Raw genomic sequence first — 18405 nt, forward strand, 5'->3', positions numbered from 1 at the left:
GGAGCCGTTGGCCTGATGAGGACTGGGCTGTAACCTCAGCCTCCAGGTATTATTCATACGATACTAGTGTTGAGCCCCAACCAAACAACTGAGTGAAGTCACTAAGGGCAGTTCATTTGGGTATGACTAATATAAAACGTTTTGGTTTTTTGTTGTTGTTTGCTGTGCTCATTGGTTTTTCTATGTTCCCATTCAATGAAGTGTTTGATGCAGAATCTGTGGACTGAGTTTAATTGTACAAATAGCTAAAAGTGGTTATGATGTTATGCTGCAACCAGATGCCTGCAATGAGGAAAGCATGAAATGACTCATTTAGAACTTTATGAAGACACTGTACAGAAGAGATCCTCAAAGACACTGAATAAACTTGTACTAAGAACCTTGTGAAGATGTCTGATAGATGTCCAAATTTAACTGAAATTAAACAAACTAAACATTTAGCTAAATGCCTACATACAACATTACAGAGAACCTGTGTCAGTTTAAATGCTTTCCAAATTACCTGACCCATGGAGATGTAATAAATAAAAGTACACCAGTTTAGAAAAGCTGTGAGAACAGAGCGATTAACCGGCTCTGTCATCGTTAGGCCCATGGGGCAGCACGGTCTGTTCTCCTGGCCTCCATCTCCCTCCACTCAGTGTGCCGCTTGTACTGTTACCGGTGTTAAACATTCAGGCAGCAGTAACTGTTGTCGACTCACTTTACTTAAATAACACTGTTTTAAAAATGTAAAGGCACGGCAGAGAAAAGAAGTTACAAACTATTGAATGCTTCAAATAGTTCATCTGGCAGCAGTAACTGTGCAGACAAGACATTCAGGGCCATAGCTGCCAGTGATCTGGTACAAACGTTTAGCCCACAGCACAGGAGGAAGGCAGAAGGAAGCTAGCCTGACAGGGTGATGTTGTACAGTTTTGTTTTATGAAATAATTAGCTATGGAGGAAAGTAACAAAGAGAAATAAAATTTACTACAAAGTAAATTTAACAGCAGTAAACTAGTGGGGTCGTCTTCCTGCTGTCATTTACAGTAAAGCTTGTTTTTAGTGAATAACAGAAGTGAAAACAAATTGCATATTAAATCACAATCGCAATATTTCTTTAAAAAAAAAAAAAAAAGAAAAGAAAATCACAATTAGCTTATTTTCCAAATCATTCAGCCCTACTGCAGATTGATGTTTAGGTCTACCATCGTCCCCTCCTCATCTCACAGACTCATTAAGCCACTACAACTTCCTTACAAACAGAGGGCCAACAGCTGTGTTCATCCACTGCACTTTACTCATCTTAATACAGTTTACCAAATACTACTTTACATGTTTGTTTTAATTAAAAATATATCTGTTATTGTTGCGTGCAGTGTGAACTAAAGGAACAGTTGCATTTCCATGCCTATGGAATATTGTGAAAAGAATGTCAGTAACTTCTATCTGGAGCACTGAATGTTAAATTGCACCGAATATATGGCGGTTTTCTGAAAATAGCTGAATGGCGCAGACACAATTACACTGGTGTAGGTTCACAAACAATATACTATTGGCTTTTCTCAGCAAACTGTACAGGCTCCATTTCAACTTAGGTGACTGACAGATCCTAGCATCAGAACGTCCATCTCCTATCAAATGTGCCTTTGCACTCTGTGTAAAGGATGACCTGTACAGACAGAGATCACACTGTGGTCACAACAACTTGGTGTGTGTCATTTCTTACCTGGTGCGTTTCTCCCTGCAGCGCTCGGTGAGAGGAAACCGTGGGCTCTGATCCCTGTTGCTCCCAGGGGCAGAAGCTAGAGCTGCTCGGGTGGCCGCCCTGCTGGGGGAGGACTCCACACTGAGGGAATGAGAGCGCTGGGAGGATACTGATTCCTGGGGAAGGTGAGGAGGAACAAAAGGCCAAGGAGGAGCCTTCTGCTCCTGACGTACCACTGGACAGGAAAACAATTCATAAAATGTCTGCTTGTCTAGACTGATACGAAACACGACAAATATTTCTAACACGGTTAGCTGTTTACTCATTTAAAGCTGGTCTTCAGTAAGGCTGCAGGGATTTTCTTCTGGTAACAATTTGAGACTTGTGGTATGTGGCCCCTAAGCCCTGGGGAACAGGGAATACTGAGCAGGGGGTTGACAAGGACAGTACTGCTGACTTATTAAACAGTACTCCAGCAACTGAGCAATGCACTGCAGTAAAACTGGACAACTTGCAAGAGACACGATTAGTAGTGGCACATATTTTCACACTTTAATTCCATTATATGGTCCAACTCTAAAAACACTGGATCCTACACCTCCCATAATGCACCCTGACAACACCTCTTGTTAGACCCCTTGTGCCTGTGAAAGTCTCATTCTGAGAACAGCATGTGTTTCTGTGTGGACATACAAACTCAAGGAAATGGTCTTGAATTCTTAACTTAAATTTAAATTGCGATGCCCAATCAGAAAACAAATAATTGTTTTATGTAGTTTCAACATTTATGAGAGTTTGGATTTGTAAAAAACAAACAGATATGGCTGTAGATACTAATCATTTTTTCCCTACTTATCTAATAAAATTTTATCTTGAGATTGACATTTGGCTAGCCCTGGGCAGGCTTCTGGTAAATCATGTAAGATGAGATTTTGTAACAACATGCAGGGCCATAAAAATATTAATTCTTTCATCTATTGGTAGAAGGTCTAATACGAGTCCCTTCATCAAATACACACATTACAGAATATAGATTTTTTTTTAATCCAATACATCATCTACATCTTTCAGGAGTGTGATTTTTTTTTAACCAATTAACATGGCTGAAAACACTTATTAACTTCATGTCACTTAAGCTGCCTCAGATCATATACCGCTCCACAGGTGGCACTTTACCTTCTCTCTCCATTAACGAGTAGGGTTTGATCTCTCCATCTGGCTTTCTTAGGGGAACCTTTCTCGACTGGGTTGCTGTGGAGGAAACACACTCTGAGAAGGGCCAAAAACAAAACACGACAGGGTTTGGCTGCATCCTCACCGAACCTCACCCAAGATAAGCTCTATATTACCATCCTCTACATATCAATGGTACAGTATTTCATCAGCAAGAACTGTAACATTATCTAGTGCTGAAGACCAACTGTGAAAGCATAGCCCTAGATTTGTGAACAACAGAACAATTCTTCACAAAATTTGAGAAGATCGGACTGTGTCATTAACACAGACAGCTTGTGATATTATTCCTCAAACACTAAACAAACACCAACAAACCTGCCCAGTGCAGAATTTGTTATAAAATTGAACTTGATAACATACATGTGGTGGATCTGAATAGTTATTTGCGGGGGCATAGATATCGATTCAGTTTGAAACTGCCCATTTGGCCACATCTCATTACTCATGTCATTACAGAGAAAAGAAAAATGAACAGCTGCCCGTTCACAACCAAAACCAAAGCAAATGAATGATAGCAGTGAAACAGTTACCTGCTCTGTTGAGGAAGAAGGCCTCAAACACCACAAAGTTATTGACCTGGATGAAATAAAAAGAAAGACAGGAACATGCTTGTGATAAAACATAGCTGTCAGTCAATATTCTTTTTCCCCAACAATAGAAAAGGCATGACACCTGGCAATATGGACAATATAATCCTGTTGTTTTTGAAACTACATAGGTCCAGGTGGTGTTGTACTGGCCTACATTATATTCAGAGGCATTCATAACATTCAGACCCTCTCATGTTCATGTCTAATATTCTGTTTTGCTTTGTCATCTCTTGCTCTTCTAACATTTGGGGTTGCTTCTGATGCAGCTATCTTCAGTAGAGCTAGCAGCATCAAAGTCAAACTGGTTTGTGCATCTTCCTTCATCCATTCTCAGACTTCTTTTGCAGGTTTCACATTCAGCCTCTGGGATTGTTGTTTATCATTTGTAGCATTTAAAAAACATCTTTTAATGGCAGTTTAAAGTACACACTTTGTTACTTGAAAATTACATTTTCTTGAACTGCAATAATGATTTGAAAATAATTTTTCATTCAGCCCTACTCAACTTAACAGCCCTGCTTCAATAGTCCAATCACAAGAAGTGTAACGATGGAGTTGTCACTGTCACACAAATGGTCGTAGTAATGCACATGTACTCAGAGTTTACAAAGAAATGCAAAAATAATGGAGAATAATGAGTTACATTTTTTCACTAAGTGAAACCTTCATGCTGTTTTGTGAAATATTTGTAGTTTTAGTTCTTAAATGTATCAAACGTTTGTTATGTCAACTCCTTAGGAAAAGTAATACTTCATAGAGCTCTCATTTGTATTAACAGGAGTCAGATTTGTTTTATTACAGTGTACAATAGAGAAAAGAGAAAAGTGCAGACTGTACCTGAGGAACACTTTGTGTCAGGCAGTAGTGCTTTGCCAGGAAAGACAGGAATTTGGGAGATGGCCTGTCATAAGCCATCATCACTGGCTCTACATTCTTGTGCTACAGTAGAAAAGGAGAAAACATGCAGTTACTGATAAACAGCACACACAGTAGCAAAGAACTGTGGGCGTCATCTTTACTGCATAGACTACTGGAAAACATTTTGGGGAAAACCTGGTCTGATTAGCAGAGACAGCATCCATCCCACTTTAGATGGTGTGGCTCTCATATCTAAAAATCTGAGATGCTACATAAATATTCAGCAGCTTCATTCTTACTGGGAACCCACAGTAAAGGCGAGACGTGAGTGCTGCTGAAGTGTGATTCCATACAATTCACACTGAGAGCGAGACGTTAGAGGCACGTGCTACATCTCCGTCACCAGAACAGCTGTCTGTCAGCAGGACACTGGCTTGCTACATAGGGTGAACATTAAAAAACTGGGTATTTGATTTAAACAGCTGTCTGTGGAGATTACATCTTACTAAACACAGCAAAGGGAGAAAATTACCTGAGGCATAAGAAAATGCAAGGCTCCTGGGGAGATGTGCGTCTTAGGCACGTCCAAGTAAATGTGGACTGATGGAATGGAATTCTTTCCAGAAGTCACATTAAGCGATTTTCTGTCATTGACAATTTTTTTTACAATAGTGAGTGAAGAATCTTAAGGCCATGCATCATTTTGACAGATTAGAACACTGAGGGTGATCTACCCTAGAATATAAGCTATTAAAAAGCCCAGCCAGTGCTATGGCATTGATAAATGAGGTGAAAAAAGAGGAACTGATGCAGTGGACAAAGGACAGCTGAGACCGTATTCAATGCATCTGGCTATCTGGAAGCTCACAACACATTAAAGAGCCATGGACTGTAGGCCACAGAGCACTGTGACCACTACTAATCATCACTTTAACAAATCGATGAAGCCAGCCGTTTACCTATGTCATGTCTGAAAAGGGCTACAGTGTATAAATGTGTTGCAAAGCCATCTCAGCCAAGAACGGAAACATAAGAATTTGTTTCCTGCTCTCTGTAACAGCAGGCTTTTGACCCTGCCAGTGAGTGGGGTTATATAAAACAGGTAAAAAAACAAACAAAAGAAAAACACTTAAGCCTGATTAGATGTTTGACGCACACTGGGACAATGAGGTATGATAGTACCATCCACCATGACGGGGAAAAAAAAATTCACTTTTCAGACATGATGATGGAATAATTAAAATTGATGGCCATAATATCAAGCTATTACATTATCCAGGAGACTCCTGTTTTCTATGCCAAGGAATACTGGAGACAAAGATGGACAGATAAAAGTGGCTAGGACAAGATATGTAGAGGTTTTCAAACTTTCTAATATGGATAATACAAAAACAATAATAAAACAAAATCCTGTTTTGGTTGGGCTGTAACTGAGGATATGACTTAAAAAAACCTCCTAAAACCAGCCACACATTTTGCAAAAGGTCAGTGCAGTCACAACATTCTTCATATCCTTGGCAAACAATCAAGCCCACAGGCTGCTCATGTATTGAACTGAAGAAACTGGAAAGGTGAATGTAACACCCTCCACTACACTGTTTGGATTGAAATAATGTGCCTCATAATGCTTCACCTGCAACATGAAATCAAATAGTTCCCGCCCATAGCCATGTCGTTGCAAATTCTCTGCCACGTAAAAATCCAAAACAGACAGCGGCTCTGCTTCTATGTGCGCACCTTGTTGATCCTGTAAAGCAAAGACAACATGAATGCGAGAACAGCTGACAAAGGACGTTCAAACAAACGGGAAAACATTTACATTGTTTTCATTGTTATAAAATATCCTTGCACATAAAAAAGCAACATGACTCTTACCCAAACAGCAAATGCAGAGGAGTTGATATTAAAGCAAAAATATAAATATAAATTTAACACAAAACAACAATCAAAAACCATGTGGCTAAGAAACCAAGAACAGCCTCCCTTGCAGCTCAGTGCCATTACATAGGCTTACCAAATGTTACCAAAGTTTATTCAGTTACTGACACACATCAGCTGATTGCAGACATCAAAACAGGGAGTATCTACCTCCATCATTCAGTACAGTTTATCAATACAACTCTAGCAATAACTATTCACACACTGAAACATATTTTATGCATAAATATTCAAAATAAGACTTTACATCACAATCACAAATTTGCGCCAACAGACAGAAACTTAAAAATTAAAATAAAAAAAACAAAACAAAAACAACTTACAAGTAGAAATAACTTCTTGTAGCCGACTTTGAGAAATCCCACAACCACACCACGTCCTCTGTATGTAGGAGAAAGGAGAAGTAGCATGTTTGACTGGAATGAGGTGGTATAGAGTAAAGTGCGATGAGTAAGACTGTGCTCTGAATAGGTTTTCACATTACAAGTTTAATTCTACTGCGCCATTTGGGTGAGGAAAGCTGCCAACATGAACTATAAACACAGTCTACTGTATGTCAGCGTTACAGTACGTGCAGTGTGGTTAAGTGCGGGTGAGCTGACCAGGCTCAGCTGAAAAGATCAGTCAGACAAGCGGTGGAGTGTGTATATTTCATACATGTCTTTAATACATTGTGTGGACAAATGTTTGTTCAATGCCATCGTAGTAAGGGCATTTTGGTGTTATGAGGACATTTTAGCCATTTTAGACTTTGTTTTAAGGTTAATCAGAATCAGAAAATCAGAATTCTGATTCTGAAATACTATATGTACTGAGACTTACAAGTGTACTATGATATGTAAATGTGTATTGGGATTTGTAAAATCTGTAAATAAGTACTGAGATCTGTAAATGCATACACAAATCTGTAAATACAAAATAAGATTTGTGCACACGTAAAAAAAAAATAAAACTCTGCAAATATGTGTTTCCATGAAAAACAGGGAATTCCTTTTACATCTCAGATAAGCCTCTCAATCTTTTTACATGTGCTTTTTGCTCCACTCATGCGGTATCTGAGATCTGCAAATATGTGCCAGCAATTTGTCTTTATTTCAGGGTTTTCTTTGCCCTTATCTCAGACGGCTAGGTTTACACTGTACCACAGTAGCTAGACTGCCTAAGGCTACGAGACTGGCTGTACTTTTTTTAACGAAGTGGCACATTGGCACTGCTTTTACACCCTTTGGAGATTAAAGTAAAATGAAGTAGAGAAGGTCTGCCTATCTCAAGGGATTTTCAAGGTAAGCATACAGAGCTTTATGGAGGCACACAGAGCCACGGCTGTACAGACTTGTTCAAATGAAGTCTACTTTTAGCAGTGTGTGTGTTTGCAGTCTTGCTTATCCAGTGTGCATGCTCAACCAAACCTTGTTTAATGTTAGTTATCCTGTGCTGAACAATAGAGCTAACTGTTCACTGGTCACTACAGCTGACAGTCAAGACAGTTTGGCTAGCAGCTAAAAAGGTTGCTAAACTGTTGTAGTTAGCTACCAAATAGCTGTATGCTAAGGCTATTGTCAGCTGTTCTCTGTCTCAGTGGATAACATTACTGACTAATACTGTTTTCAGTTAGGATGCAGTGGGCGCTGCACTCCACTATCAAACCCATTAATTCCTATGTTTGGTGCAACAATGTATCTACCCTACGCCGAGCTGAGTGCAGTGCAACGTCGTACACACAGTCCCTGCGTGCTACACTGAAGTACGTGCTGTATACGCTGGGTTTCACTTCTCTAGTCAAAGATGTAGTGCATTAAACATGATTAACACAGCACCATAGGTTACCAGAAGCATGTAGAGTAAGCTGCCAAGAAGTAAACTACTTCTTTGTAAACACCCATTTTAAATCTGATTTACCACACAGCCGCTGTGGTGGACATAAAATTGTCTGTAGATTTTATCAGCAAAAATATTGCAAATTTGGAGTCATTAAAGCACAACAGCCATTACTATAGGATAGAACAGATTTATCAGCTGTGTACAACTGCACTGTTTATTTAGTTACTATTTTATAACCTGCTCCTTCAGTCACACATCTCCAAAAACATTTCTATGTAACTATTTTTTAACTTTGCAACTGACTAGCACTTCAGATGCTTGAGTTTGAGTCTGCTTTGTGTTTTGTTGACCCCTGGTAGGCTTCTTGACTATGTGGAGGTGGTGCCAGCTGCTGAGAAGTGACACATAACTCATGGTGTTGTATGGTATTTCCAGCTTGCAGCGTGCAGCCCTTGATTCTAGGCATCATTTTAACCTCTTCTCAGTTTTCCTTTATGTGCTTAAAAATACAAATACACATTTACAAATCTGAGCACACACACACACACACACACACACATATATATATTAAAATACAAATTCACAACACTCCACACACATTTGTAAATAATTTCTGCACCGCATTTAGCCTCATATAAGGTTTAGCTAAAGCATTTATTTGTGATGGTTAAGTTTTGTGTGTATGTCTGTGTACAATGAGTGAAAGCTGAGGCAAGAATGGGAGATGTACCCATTGCTCTCTCCGTCCTTCAGCAGATAGAGCTGATGCCTCTGTGACTGCAGCTTGGAAGCACTTGTTACAGGTGCTGGGAGATGTTGGGCCTGCAAAAATCCAAAATTCACACTATTAATCAGAGCTTTAAAAACTCATTTGAACATTCCCAAAACTAGTGCAGACACAAAGCTTGAAATTTTGTACCAAAACAGTACCTGTTACAGTACCTTGTACTGCAAAATCTTAATGTCAAAGTTAAGCCCCCAATTTTATTCTAGTCAACTTAGTCGCTTTCATCAGACAACATTTCTTGGCTATTAGCTGAGAACAGCAGAATGACTATTGCAGATATTATCAATAGGCTATTTTTTTGTACTTTTGTCATTTTTTCACATTAATAAAAACAATATTGATACAGGGTACTGAAACATTTTCAAATATTCAGAATCTGTATGTATCAAAAAACAAAAATCAAGAATTTTGCCAACACTACTGCACTCCCACTAAAAACATCTGGTCCAGAGCATGCTTACATCACCATGATGCAACTTTGTGTTGAAGAGAAGCACTCTTGCATAGCACACAACATTTGAATTACATGCCCGCATGGCACAGAGTGATCACACTAGGGAAGACAGGCAAGGCAGCTTTTTTTACTGTATATAGCACAGACAATTCAATGTGCTCTACATAGGCAAAAAAAAAAAAAGGAAGAGTAACAGCATTTAAAACTATTAGCATTAAAACCAGAAAAAAAATCACTTAAGCAAAAAAATTAGATAAAACACTGTTAAAATTAGATATAAACTAAATGGAAATAGACAAAATAAAAAGCTCTGAAACACAATTATCTAGCAGTTAATGTGTATTTATAAGCTGTAAGGTCACCAACGTCGAGATGACAGTATTTAAGGTCATCAGAAAGCTCGTTCCATCTGTGTACAGCAGAGGTGCTAAAAGCAGCTTCACCATGTTTTGTCCTGACTGCTAAAATATATATGATGGACACTATGCAAGACTGAAGTCAAAATATCATCAACACAATGGCTGCCATCTTTCTTTGTTGCAACCAGATTCTGTGCAGTAGTGACCAGAAGTGGAGTGGCAGCATCAGACCACCAAACAAAACTGTCAAATCAACCAAAATATATCATCAAATAACTAATTACAACAAACTTACCATAAAAATGACCATTTGTACACACCCACATGATATCTACCAAAAACAACAGAAATCCATCCATCCATTTTCCTCCACTTATCCGAAACCGGGTCATGGGGACAGCAGTCTAAGCAAAGATGCCCAGACTTCCCTCTCTCCAGACACTTCCTCCAGCTCCTCCGGGGGAATGCTGAGGTGTTCCCAGGCCAGCCGACAGACATAGTCCCTCCAGCGTGTCCTGGGTCTTCCCCGGGGCCTTCTCCCGGTGGGACATTCCTGGAAGACCTCCCTAGGAAGGTGTCCAGGAGGCATCCAAAACAGATGCCCGAGCCACCTCAGCTGGCTCCTCTCGATGTGGATGAGCAGCGGTTCTACTCTGAGCTCCTCCTGGGTGACCGAGCTCCTCACCCTATCTCTGAGGGTGCACCTGGCCATCCTGCGGAGGAAGCTCATTTCAGCCGCCTGTATCCGGGATCTTGCCCTTTCGGTCATGACCCAAAGCTCATGGCCATAGGAGTCGGAACATATATCGACCAGTGAATCGAGAGCTTTGCCTTACAGCTCAGCTCCTTCTTCACCACGACGGACCGGTACATCGACTGCATTACTGCAGAAGCTGCACCAATCCGCCTGTCAATCTCTCGTTCCATCCTTCCCTCACTCGTGAACAAGACCCCAAGATACTTGAACTCCTCCATTTGAGGCAGGAACTCTCCACCAACCTGAAGGGAACAAACCACCTTTTTCCGACTGAGAACCATGGCCTCGGACTTGGAGGTGCTGATTCTCATCTCAGCCGCTTCACACTCGGCTAACTTAATGCCAGCAATGCGAACCAAGCTCCTGCTCCGGTCGTAGAGGGATTGGACAGCCCTTAGCAAAGGGCCCCGGACCCCGTACGAAAGCCCCACAACATCCAGAGACTTGGGGTACTCAGGGCGGATCTCATCCACCCCCGGTGCCTTGCCACCGAGAAGCTTCTCAACTACCTCGGTGACTTCAGCTTGGGTGATGGACAAGTCCACCTCCGAGCCCCCGGCCTCTGCTTCCTCATCGGAAGACATGACGCTGGGGTTGATGAGATCCTCGAAGTATTCCTTCCACCGTCCGATGATGTCCCCAGTCGAGGTCAACAAGTGCCCACCTCAACTGTAAACAGTTTTGGCAGGGCACTGCTTCCCCCTCCTGAGGCGCCTTGACCGTTTGCCAGAATTTCTTCGAGGCTGACCGATAGTCCCTCTCCATGGCCTCACCGAACTCCTCCGAGACCTGAGTTTTTGCCTCCACAACCACCCAGGCTGCAGTCCGCTTGGCCTGCCAGACCCCCCGGGGCCCTACACCCCCTGGCCCTGCCGTTCCCCGTCAGCTGCCTCAGGAGTCCCACCAAGCTCGAAAGAACTCTTTTTTTCAGCTTGATGGCATCCCTTACTTCTGGTGTCCACCACCAGGTTCGGGGATTGCCGCCACGACAGGCACCAGAGACCTTACGGCCACAGCTCTGAGTGGTCGCATCAGAGGTGGAGAACATAGTCCATTCGAACTCGATGTCACCAGTCTCCCTTGGGATCTGGCCAAAGCTCTGCCAGAGGTGGGAGTTAAAGATCTCCTGGACAGGGGGTTCTGCTAAACGTTCCCAACAGACCCTCACAATATGTCTGTCCAGCTTCCTCTCCCGCCATCGGACCCAACTCACCACCAGGTGGTGATCAGTTGACAGCTCCGCCCCCTCTTCACCCGAGTGTCCAAGACATACGGCCGGAGGTCAGATGAAATAACCACAAAGTCGATCATTGACCTCCGGCCTAAGGTGTCCGGGTGCCACGTGCACTGGTGTACACCCTTATGCTTCAACATGGTGTTCGTTATGGACAAACTGTGACTAGCACAGAAGTCCAGTAACAGAACAACGCTCTGGTTCAAACCTGGAGGGCCGTTCCTCCCAATCACGCCCCTCCAGGTATCACTGTCGTCGCCCACGTGAGCGTTGAACAATGGGGTCCACCGTGGGAGGACTTTCCAGAACCCCTCCCAGAGACTCCAAGAAGGCCGGGTACTCTGCACTGCCGTTTGGCCCATAGGCACAAACGGCAGTGAGAGACCTATCCCCGGCCCGAAGGTGCAGGGAAATGACCCTCTTGTTCACCGGGGTAAACTCCAAGACATGGCGGCTAAGCCAGGGAGCTATGAGCAAGCCCACGCCAGCCTGCCGCCTCTCGCCGCGGGCAACTCCAGAGTAGTGGAGAGTCCAGCCTCTCTTGAGGAGTAAGGTTCCAGAGCCCAAGATGTGCATGGAGGTGAGCCCGAATATCCCTAGCCGGTACCTCTCAACCTCCTGACCAAGACCGGGCCTCTTTCCCACCAGCATTCTGTTGGCACCTCACCAACAGAAATCACCTCTGGGAAAAACAATTTTGATTTGTACTTTGAGTTTTAGGTGTGGCTTATGTCCCATCCACTAATATCGAGGAGGCAGGATTTTTTTACCTATACTAGACCATCACCAAGAAGGCACAGCAGAGAATGTACTTCCTGCTCTAGCTCAGGAAGTTCGACCTGCCCCAGGAGCTGCTGATACAGTTCTAAAGAAGAATCATCGAGTCTGTTCTCTGCACCTCCATCGCTGTCTGGTTTGGCTCAGCAACCAAACAGGACAGGAACAGTCTTCAGTGGACAATCAGGTCATGGGTCAAAAGGAGGGCGGAGAGGATCACTGCAGACCCCTCACACCCAGTTTCTTCCCCCAGGCTGTCACTCTGATCAACACTTAATCCATGACTGTATAACAGGATGACAACTCTCAGTGCAATACCTGTAAATGTAATTTTGTACATATCTGGAAAACTGCATCTAAGCTGTGTATATATTTTTATAAGTACTTTATTTTTATTTTCCTAATGCACATTCTTTTTAGTAGTCTGCTTGTAGTTCAGCTACATTCATATTTGTGTAACTGAAATAGTTCAATTACATTTTTGCTATTTTTTGCGTAGTTAACTACTGAAACCACAAATAATTGTGAGCCATAAAAGGAAAGGATAGATTTTTTAATTTTTCTTTCTGCCAAAACATGTGAAAAGTCTTTGAGTTCAGCACCATTGTCCCCGCCAGCACTGCATGTGAGCGGCTTTGCAGCATTGGCGAGGACATTTTAGTGCCAAAAGGAACAGCCTTCTGGATGAGAATGTTTAAAGACTGCTCATGTGTCATATGAACAAGAGAAGTAGTAGTAAAAGACCAGTGTTCAGGCTGCTCATACAGTCTGTAAGGTGCAAGTTGAAGACTGTGATTACATTTGTAAAAGTCAGTCATGTGTTAAAACTGACAAGTACCATAAGGCAATAGACCAGTGCTAAAGTCAGTTACATGGTCAAGGTGCACTAGATGTCTTTATATATAAATATCCACTAACATCACATTCCACAGAAAAACTATGTGGCCACAACAGCCTGCTGGGTAGGTCCATTTTTGATTTTTGGCCCAGAACATTTGTTTACTTGTAATGTTGAAACCTTTTTTCCACTTGGATGATCATTAGACTGTGTTTCCTGCCCTGTGTGAGTTCAGTGTTATCAATCACTGATCAGAATGATGGCCAAATGACAAAAAGTAAAGCTACAACCCCAAATCAGAAAATGTTGGCACAGTATGTAAAATCAAGACTGATACACTGAAAACAACACAGCAGCACATTATCTGATGTGACACCTCATCAACTTTATTCTTTGTTCAAAATAAAACTCTTTAACTCTGATGCTGCAACACATTCCAATAAAAGTTGGGACAGTAAAGCATTGACCACGGTGTGATGCTGCCGTTACTTTTCACAACACTTAAAGACATTTAGGGACACCAAGTGATTCAATGTGTCAGGTGTCATTCTGTCCCATTCTGCCTATGAACAAGTCTTAAGGTACAACAGTCCTGGGTCTTCATTGACACAATTTGCAAACTGCACCACACATTCTCTACTGGGGACAGGTGGGGACTGCAGACAGGCCAGTCCAGCACTCAGCCCCTTTTCCTCCACAGCCAGGCCTTGATCATGTGGCAGTGTGAGGTTTGCATTGTCTTGTTGAAATATGCATGGGTGTCCCTGGAAAAGACATCGTCTTGAAGGCAGCAGATGTTGCTCCAAAACCTCTGTGTATTGTTCAGCATTAATGGAGCCGTCACAGAAGTGGAAGTTAGCTTTGCCAAGGGCACTGACACAACCCCAGACCATGACAGACCCTGGCTTTTGGACTTAGTCTTTGGTTCGGAGTACACGGCCTCCATTCCTTCCAAAAAGATCTGAACCACTGATTGGTCTGACCAGAGTCCACGTTTCCACTGTGTGATGGTCCATCCCAGATAGTGTGCTGCTGTATCATTTTCAATGTAATACAGGACACAGATGATTTGGAAGGCGACAGTGGTGCGGTGGGTAGAGCAGTCATCTCCCAACCAGAAGATTGAAGGTTTGAATGTCGGTGCCTGCAGTCCACATGTTGAAGTGTCCTTGGGCAAGACACTGACCCCCCCCCCCCGTTGCCCCTGATGGTTAGAGCCATCGGTTAAGTTGGCGCTGCAGATGGCTGCCATCGGTTCTGTACCGGAAACAAATTCCTTGTGTGTAACATACTTGGCCAATAAAGGTGATCATCCTTATCCTTTTCCTTTTTTACACATCGCTATTTTCAGCCTTAATTTTAGATTTACATGCTGTCCCATCTTTTTCTGATTTGGGGTACTCTACAGATTTTTGGAGGATTCAGTACAAATGGGATTGAGCATGTTTTGTCAGGTAGTAGACATACTGTATGCACATACATACAACAAGTAATTTGTCTATAGGCCTTACTGCCCAGTCAAGTTTATCTGCACCCTCTAGAAATGTATGAAGTTGAAGGCCAAACGGCCTTACCTTTTAAATTATGGACTGTATGGCCTGGAAGAATCTATGTTAATAATGTGGTGATCGAAATCCGACAGACAGACAGGATTGTTAGTGTGCCAACTCACTACCAGTGTGCACAACTTAAGAAGGTCAAAGGTGGTTCTAAATGATGTGGCACTGAGGGTTATATTTCAGTCATCCGTGTGTTTATCTATATTTTAAAGTCTGCACATAACTTAAAAATACATTCACATAAAAACACAAAAAACAAGCAACAATCATAAACATACTACGACACCAGGGACCTATTTCAAGAAGGCGGTTTTGTCGAAACTCAAGAGTTTGTTAACCCCGAAATGAGGGAAACTCGGAGTTTTCGGTTTCAGAAACGGCGGTAACTTAAACCCGTGAAGCGGGGTAAGTTAAACCCGTTTCACAAAGAGAGGTAATCTAAACTCAGAGTCAGTTACTATGGCAAATTACTCTGTGAACCTAACCTGCTGGCGAGCAGGTTTTGTTCGGGAAACTCAGAGTTTCCTCCGGGTCTCCGCCCCTTTTTAAAGTGAAAGGTGTTTAATACCTCATTTAATCTTTCAGTACATTCATAGATTGCACACGTTTCCGTCACGCAGAGACCAAAATGGCGTGTCCATTCATAGAGGATCCTGTAGATGAGGACGCTGTAGTAATTCGCAGGGAATTGCATTTACGTCGGGAGAGGATATTGAGGCCACGAGTTGATTTTTTTTTTTGTCATATCCCCATGTATTTTTATTTGAGCGGTACCGTTTTTCTAGAGAGTCCATAACATATATCAATAATCTTATCCACCCATACATCAGACACATCACCCATCGTGACCGTGCTCTTACATCCGAGCAGATGCTTTGTGTTGCATTACGATTTGTTGCAAACGGCAGTTTTCTTTATAACATCGGGGATGCAAAGCACATTAGTAAGGCCACTGTATGTAGAATAGTTCGGAAAGTGTGCCGCGCCCTCAAGCGCTTTCTGTGAATTTGTGTTGTGTTTCCTGGGCACAAACCCCTCAGAGCCATTAAAGAGGAGTTTCACAGGATTGCAGGTTAGTGGTATTGAATTCGTTTCAGTAAGGCTAATCTGAAAAATGATGATCAGTTAATAACATCTTGCTGTGACCTCTGGAAATAAACTAATAATTAGAATCCCCTTCAGGATTTCCAAATGTGGTTGGATGCATTGATAGCACACATATTCCCATCAATGCACCTACATGAAAATTAAAATTCAATTCTTATATTATTACATCAGTGTTGGGTCAATTTTAAAAAAGTATTTTGATTAATGTAATAATTACTCTCCATAAAACATACTGGATTATTTATTAATCATTACTTTACAAATCCCATATCAACCACAATAGGAATTGTAAGAAAGGGTAGACATAAAACTGCACTTTTAATTCGTACAAAAATCGGTATTTTATGCAATTACTGAAGTTACTCATTCAATTATTGAAGAATTAAGAACCATTCCTTACTTTACAAGTGACAAATAATAACATTACTAACATTATTTAGTAATTACTTACACCGAACACTGTATGATTAAAATGTAAACGTACGCATTGACTCGGGCAGCTATTTTCCCCCAAGCTAACTCTTTCTCTTTCGCCACTGCAGCCGTGTTGTTTTTTTGTTTTTTTTTTACGAAATATGGGCTCGTAGTCACTATATCCTTGTAGTAGCACATCCATTTCTGTCGGGAAAAACGCAGACCTATTTTGGCTTGGTCCTGTTGCCATGGTGACTCGTAATTTCTTCACTCCATTGTTCAGGGCTTTTTATAGTCGCGTGGCACGCGCCTAACTCTGAGTCAGACAACTCAGAGTTGATTAAACCAACTCTTTTCAGCTGTTCTGAAACCGAAAACTCAGAGTTTTCCAACTCTGAGTAAGTCAACTCAGAGTTCAGGTTTGAACTCTGAGTTTGTTAAACCGCCTTCTTGAAATAGGCCCCAGAGACTCACCTTTGCTGATGCTCTTCCAAGTTCCAAGCAACAATCACAAACATACTACGACACCAAAGACTCACCTTTGCTGATGCTCTTCCAAGTTCATCAATAACTGTGGCCACATGAGCTTGAAGATCTGGCCTACAATGATGAACAGGGTGATTCGATCATTTGATTAGATAAGCAATGGCCATATAAAAAACTATTGTAAAACAGCAAAGAGAAGATTTTTTATCTGTGATTGCAATGTTTCCACCTCATTCCCATACATAGATTTATTTGCGGCAGGCTGCCACAAATACATTTTCGGCAGGGGGGGCGACAAAAACATTTTGCACGACAGGCTGCCACAAATACATTTGCTTGTTACTATTTAAAATGTGTAAAATATTATTCCATCATAAAGCTGTGCGCACTGCATTGACTGGCGCAGCTTCACACATTAGCCATTTTCACACATGAACTCCAGAGTATTTCAATCGAATTAGGCCTGGGCTTTGTCCAGAATTGCCCTTTCACACATTTTCGCACATGTAGCACACAACATGAGGCAGTCCGCAATTTGTTAGATGGTTACTGCCATTAATAATAATAATTGGTATTTGAGTGTTTGATTATTTTATGTATTTGTTTAATTTAGACTTTTTAGTATTTCTGTTATGTCTTTAGTTGTTTTGGAAATAATTCAGGTGGCGCTGCTGGCACTGTGGGCATCTTAGGTAGGTAGGTAGGTAGGTAGGCAGGTAGGCAGACACAGGACCAGCAGGCACTGGGCAGGGTTTGCGGGTTTTTACCAGCTGGACAGAAGCAGCATGAGGCACAGTTCCTTTGTTCTTTTGTTTGCCTGCTTGTAATGGGTGAATAAACCTTAAGAAACACAACACATGGACCATGGACTTGTTTTGCCTGCATACATTATTATCACAATGCTGCATCAGTGGCCTTTTGGTTTTAGGTTTGGTTAAAGATTGAGAGTTGGTCTGGACAAACGGGCACTAGAGAGGCACAGAATATAATGAGAAGAGTGAGAATCCAGTCTGCCACTGCTGTCCTAAAGGTACTTGCAGGTTGCGCTGTCATGTAACTATTGCTTTTAATGTTTCATATGTATGATTTCAACGTTTTATCTATTTGTGTGCATGGTGTTAAGCACTTTGAATTGCCTTTGTAGAAAAAATGTGCTATCTAAATAAACTTGCCTTTGCATAGCCAGTGGGCATTAATGGGCCTATCAATGTCTGCGTGTTAACCAAATTTTTAGTTTCCCTGCCTTGTGCTCAAGCATTGCAGCCAGAGAAGTTGTTCCTCAACAGGCTACTCTCCTGTTATGTTTTCATTTACAGAGACAATGGAAAAAAACTCAAAGAAATGTAAACACAAAGTAAAGATGTCATCAAAACAACATTAAGCTTTTGCACATTATCTGACAAAGACAGATAAACATGCACGCTTATACTGACAGATTTCCGAATGAGAGCTCCAGACATAGCACTGCATGCTGCTACAATGCAACACGCTAATACCAGA

At 41.8% G+C, this 18405-nt stretch overlaps 1 protein-coding gene across 1 annotated transcript in view; it reads right to left on the reverse strand.

Annotated features, from left to right (window-relative positions):
- atat1 (alpha tubulin acetyltransferase 1) overlaps positions 1-18405 on the reverse strand; it is a 28425-nt gene that overhangs the window by 8869 nt on the left and 1151 nt on the right. The window contains exons 3-10 of the mRNA XM_020624847.1: positions 16959-17019; positions 8864-8955; positions 6636-6693; positions 6008-6121; positions 4354-4455; positions 3457-3502; positions 2867-2941; positions 1712-1925 (exon numbers count right to left, since the gene is read on the reverse strand). Coding sequence (XP_020480503.1) covers positions 1712-1925; positions 2867-2941; positions 3457-3502; positions 4354-4455; positions 6008-6121; positions 6636-6693; positions 8864-8955; positions 16959-17019 — 762 coding nt within the window. The remainder of the gene's footprint in view (positions 1-1711; positions 1926-2866; positions 2942-3456; positions 3503-4353; positions 4456-6007; positions 6122-6635; positions 6694-8863; positions 8956-16958; positions 17020-18405) is intronic.

This window comes from Monopterus albus, unplaced genomic scaffold (genome assembly GCF_001952655.1).
Source record: "Monopterus albus unplaced genomic scaffold, M_albus_1.0 scaffold339.1, whole genome shotgun sequence".
Lineage (NCBI taxonomy): Eukaryota > Metazoa > Chordata > Actinopteri > Synbranchiformes > Synbranchidae > Monopterus > Monopterus albus.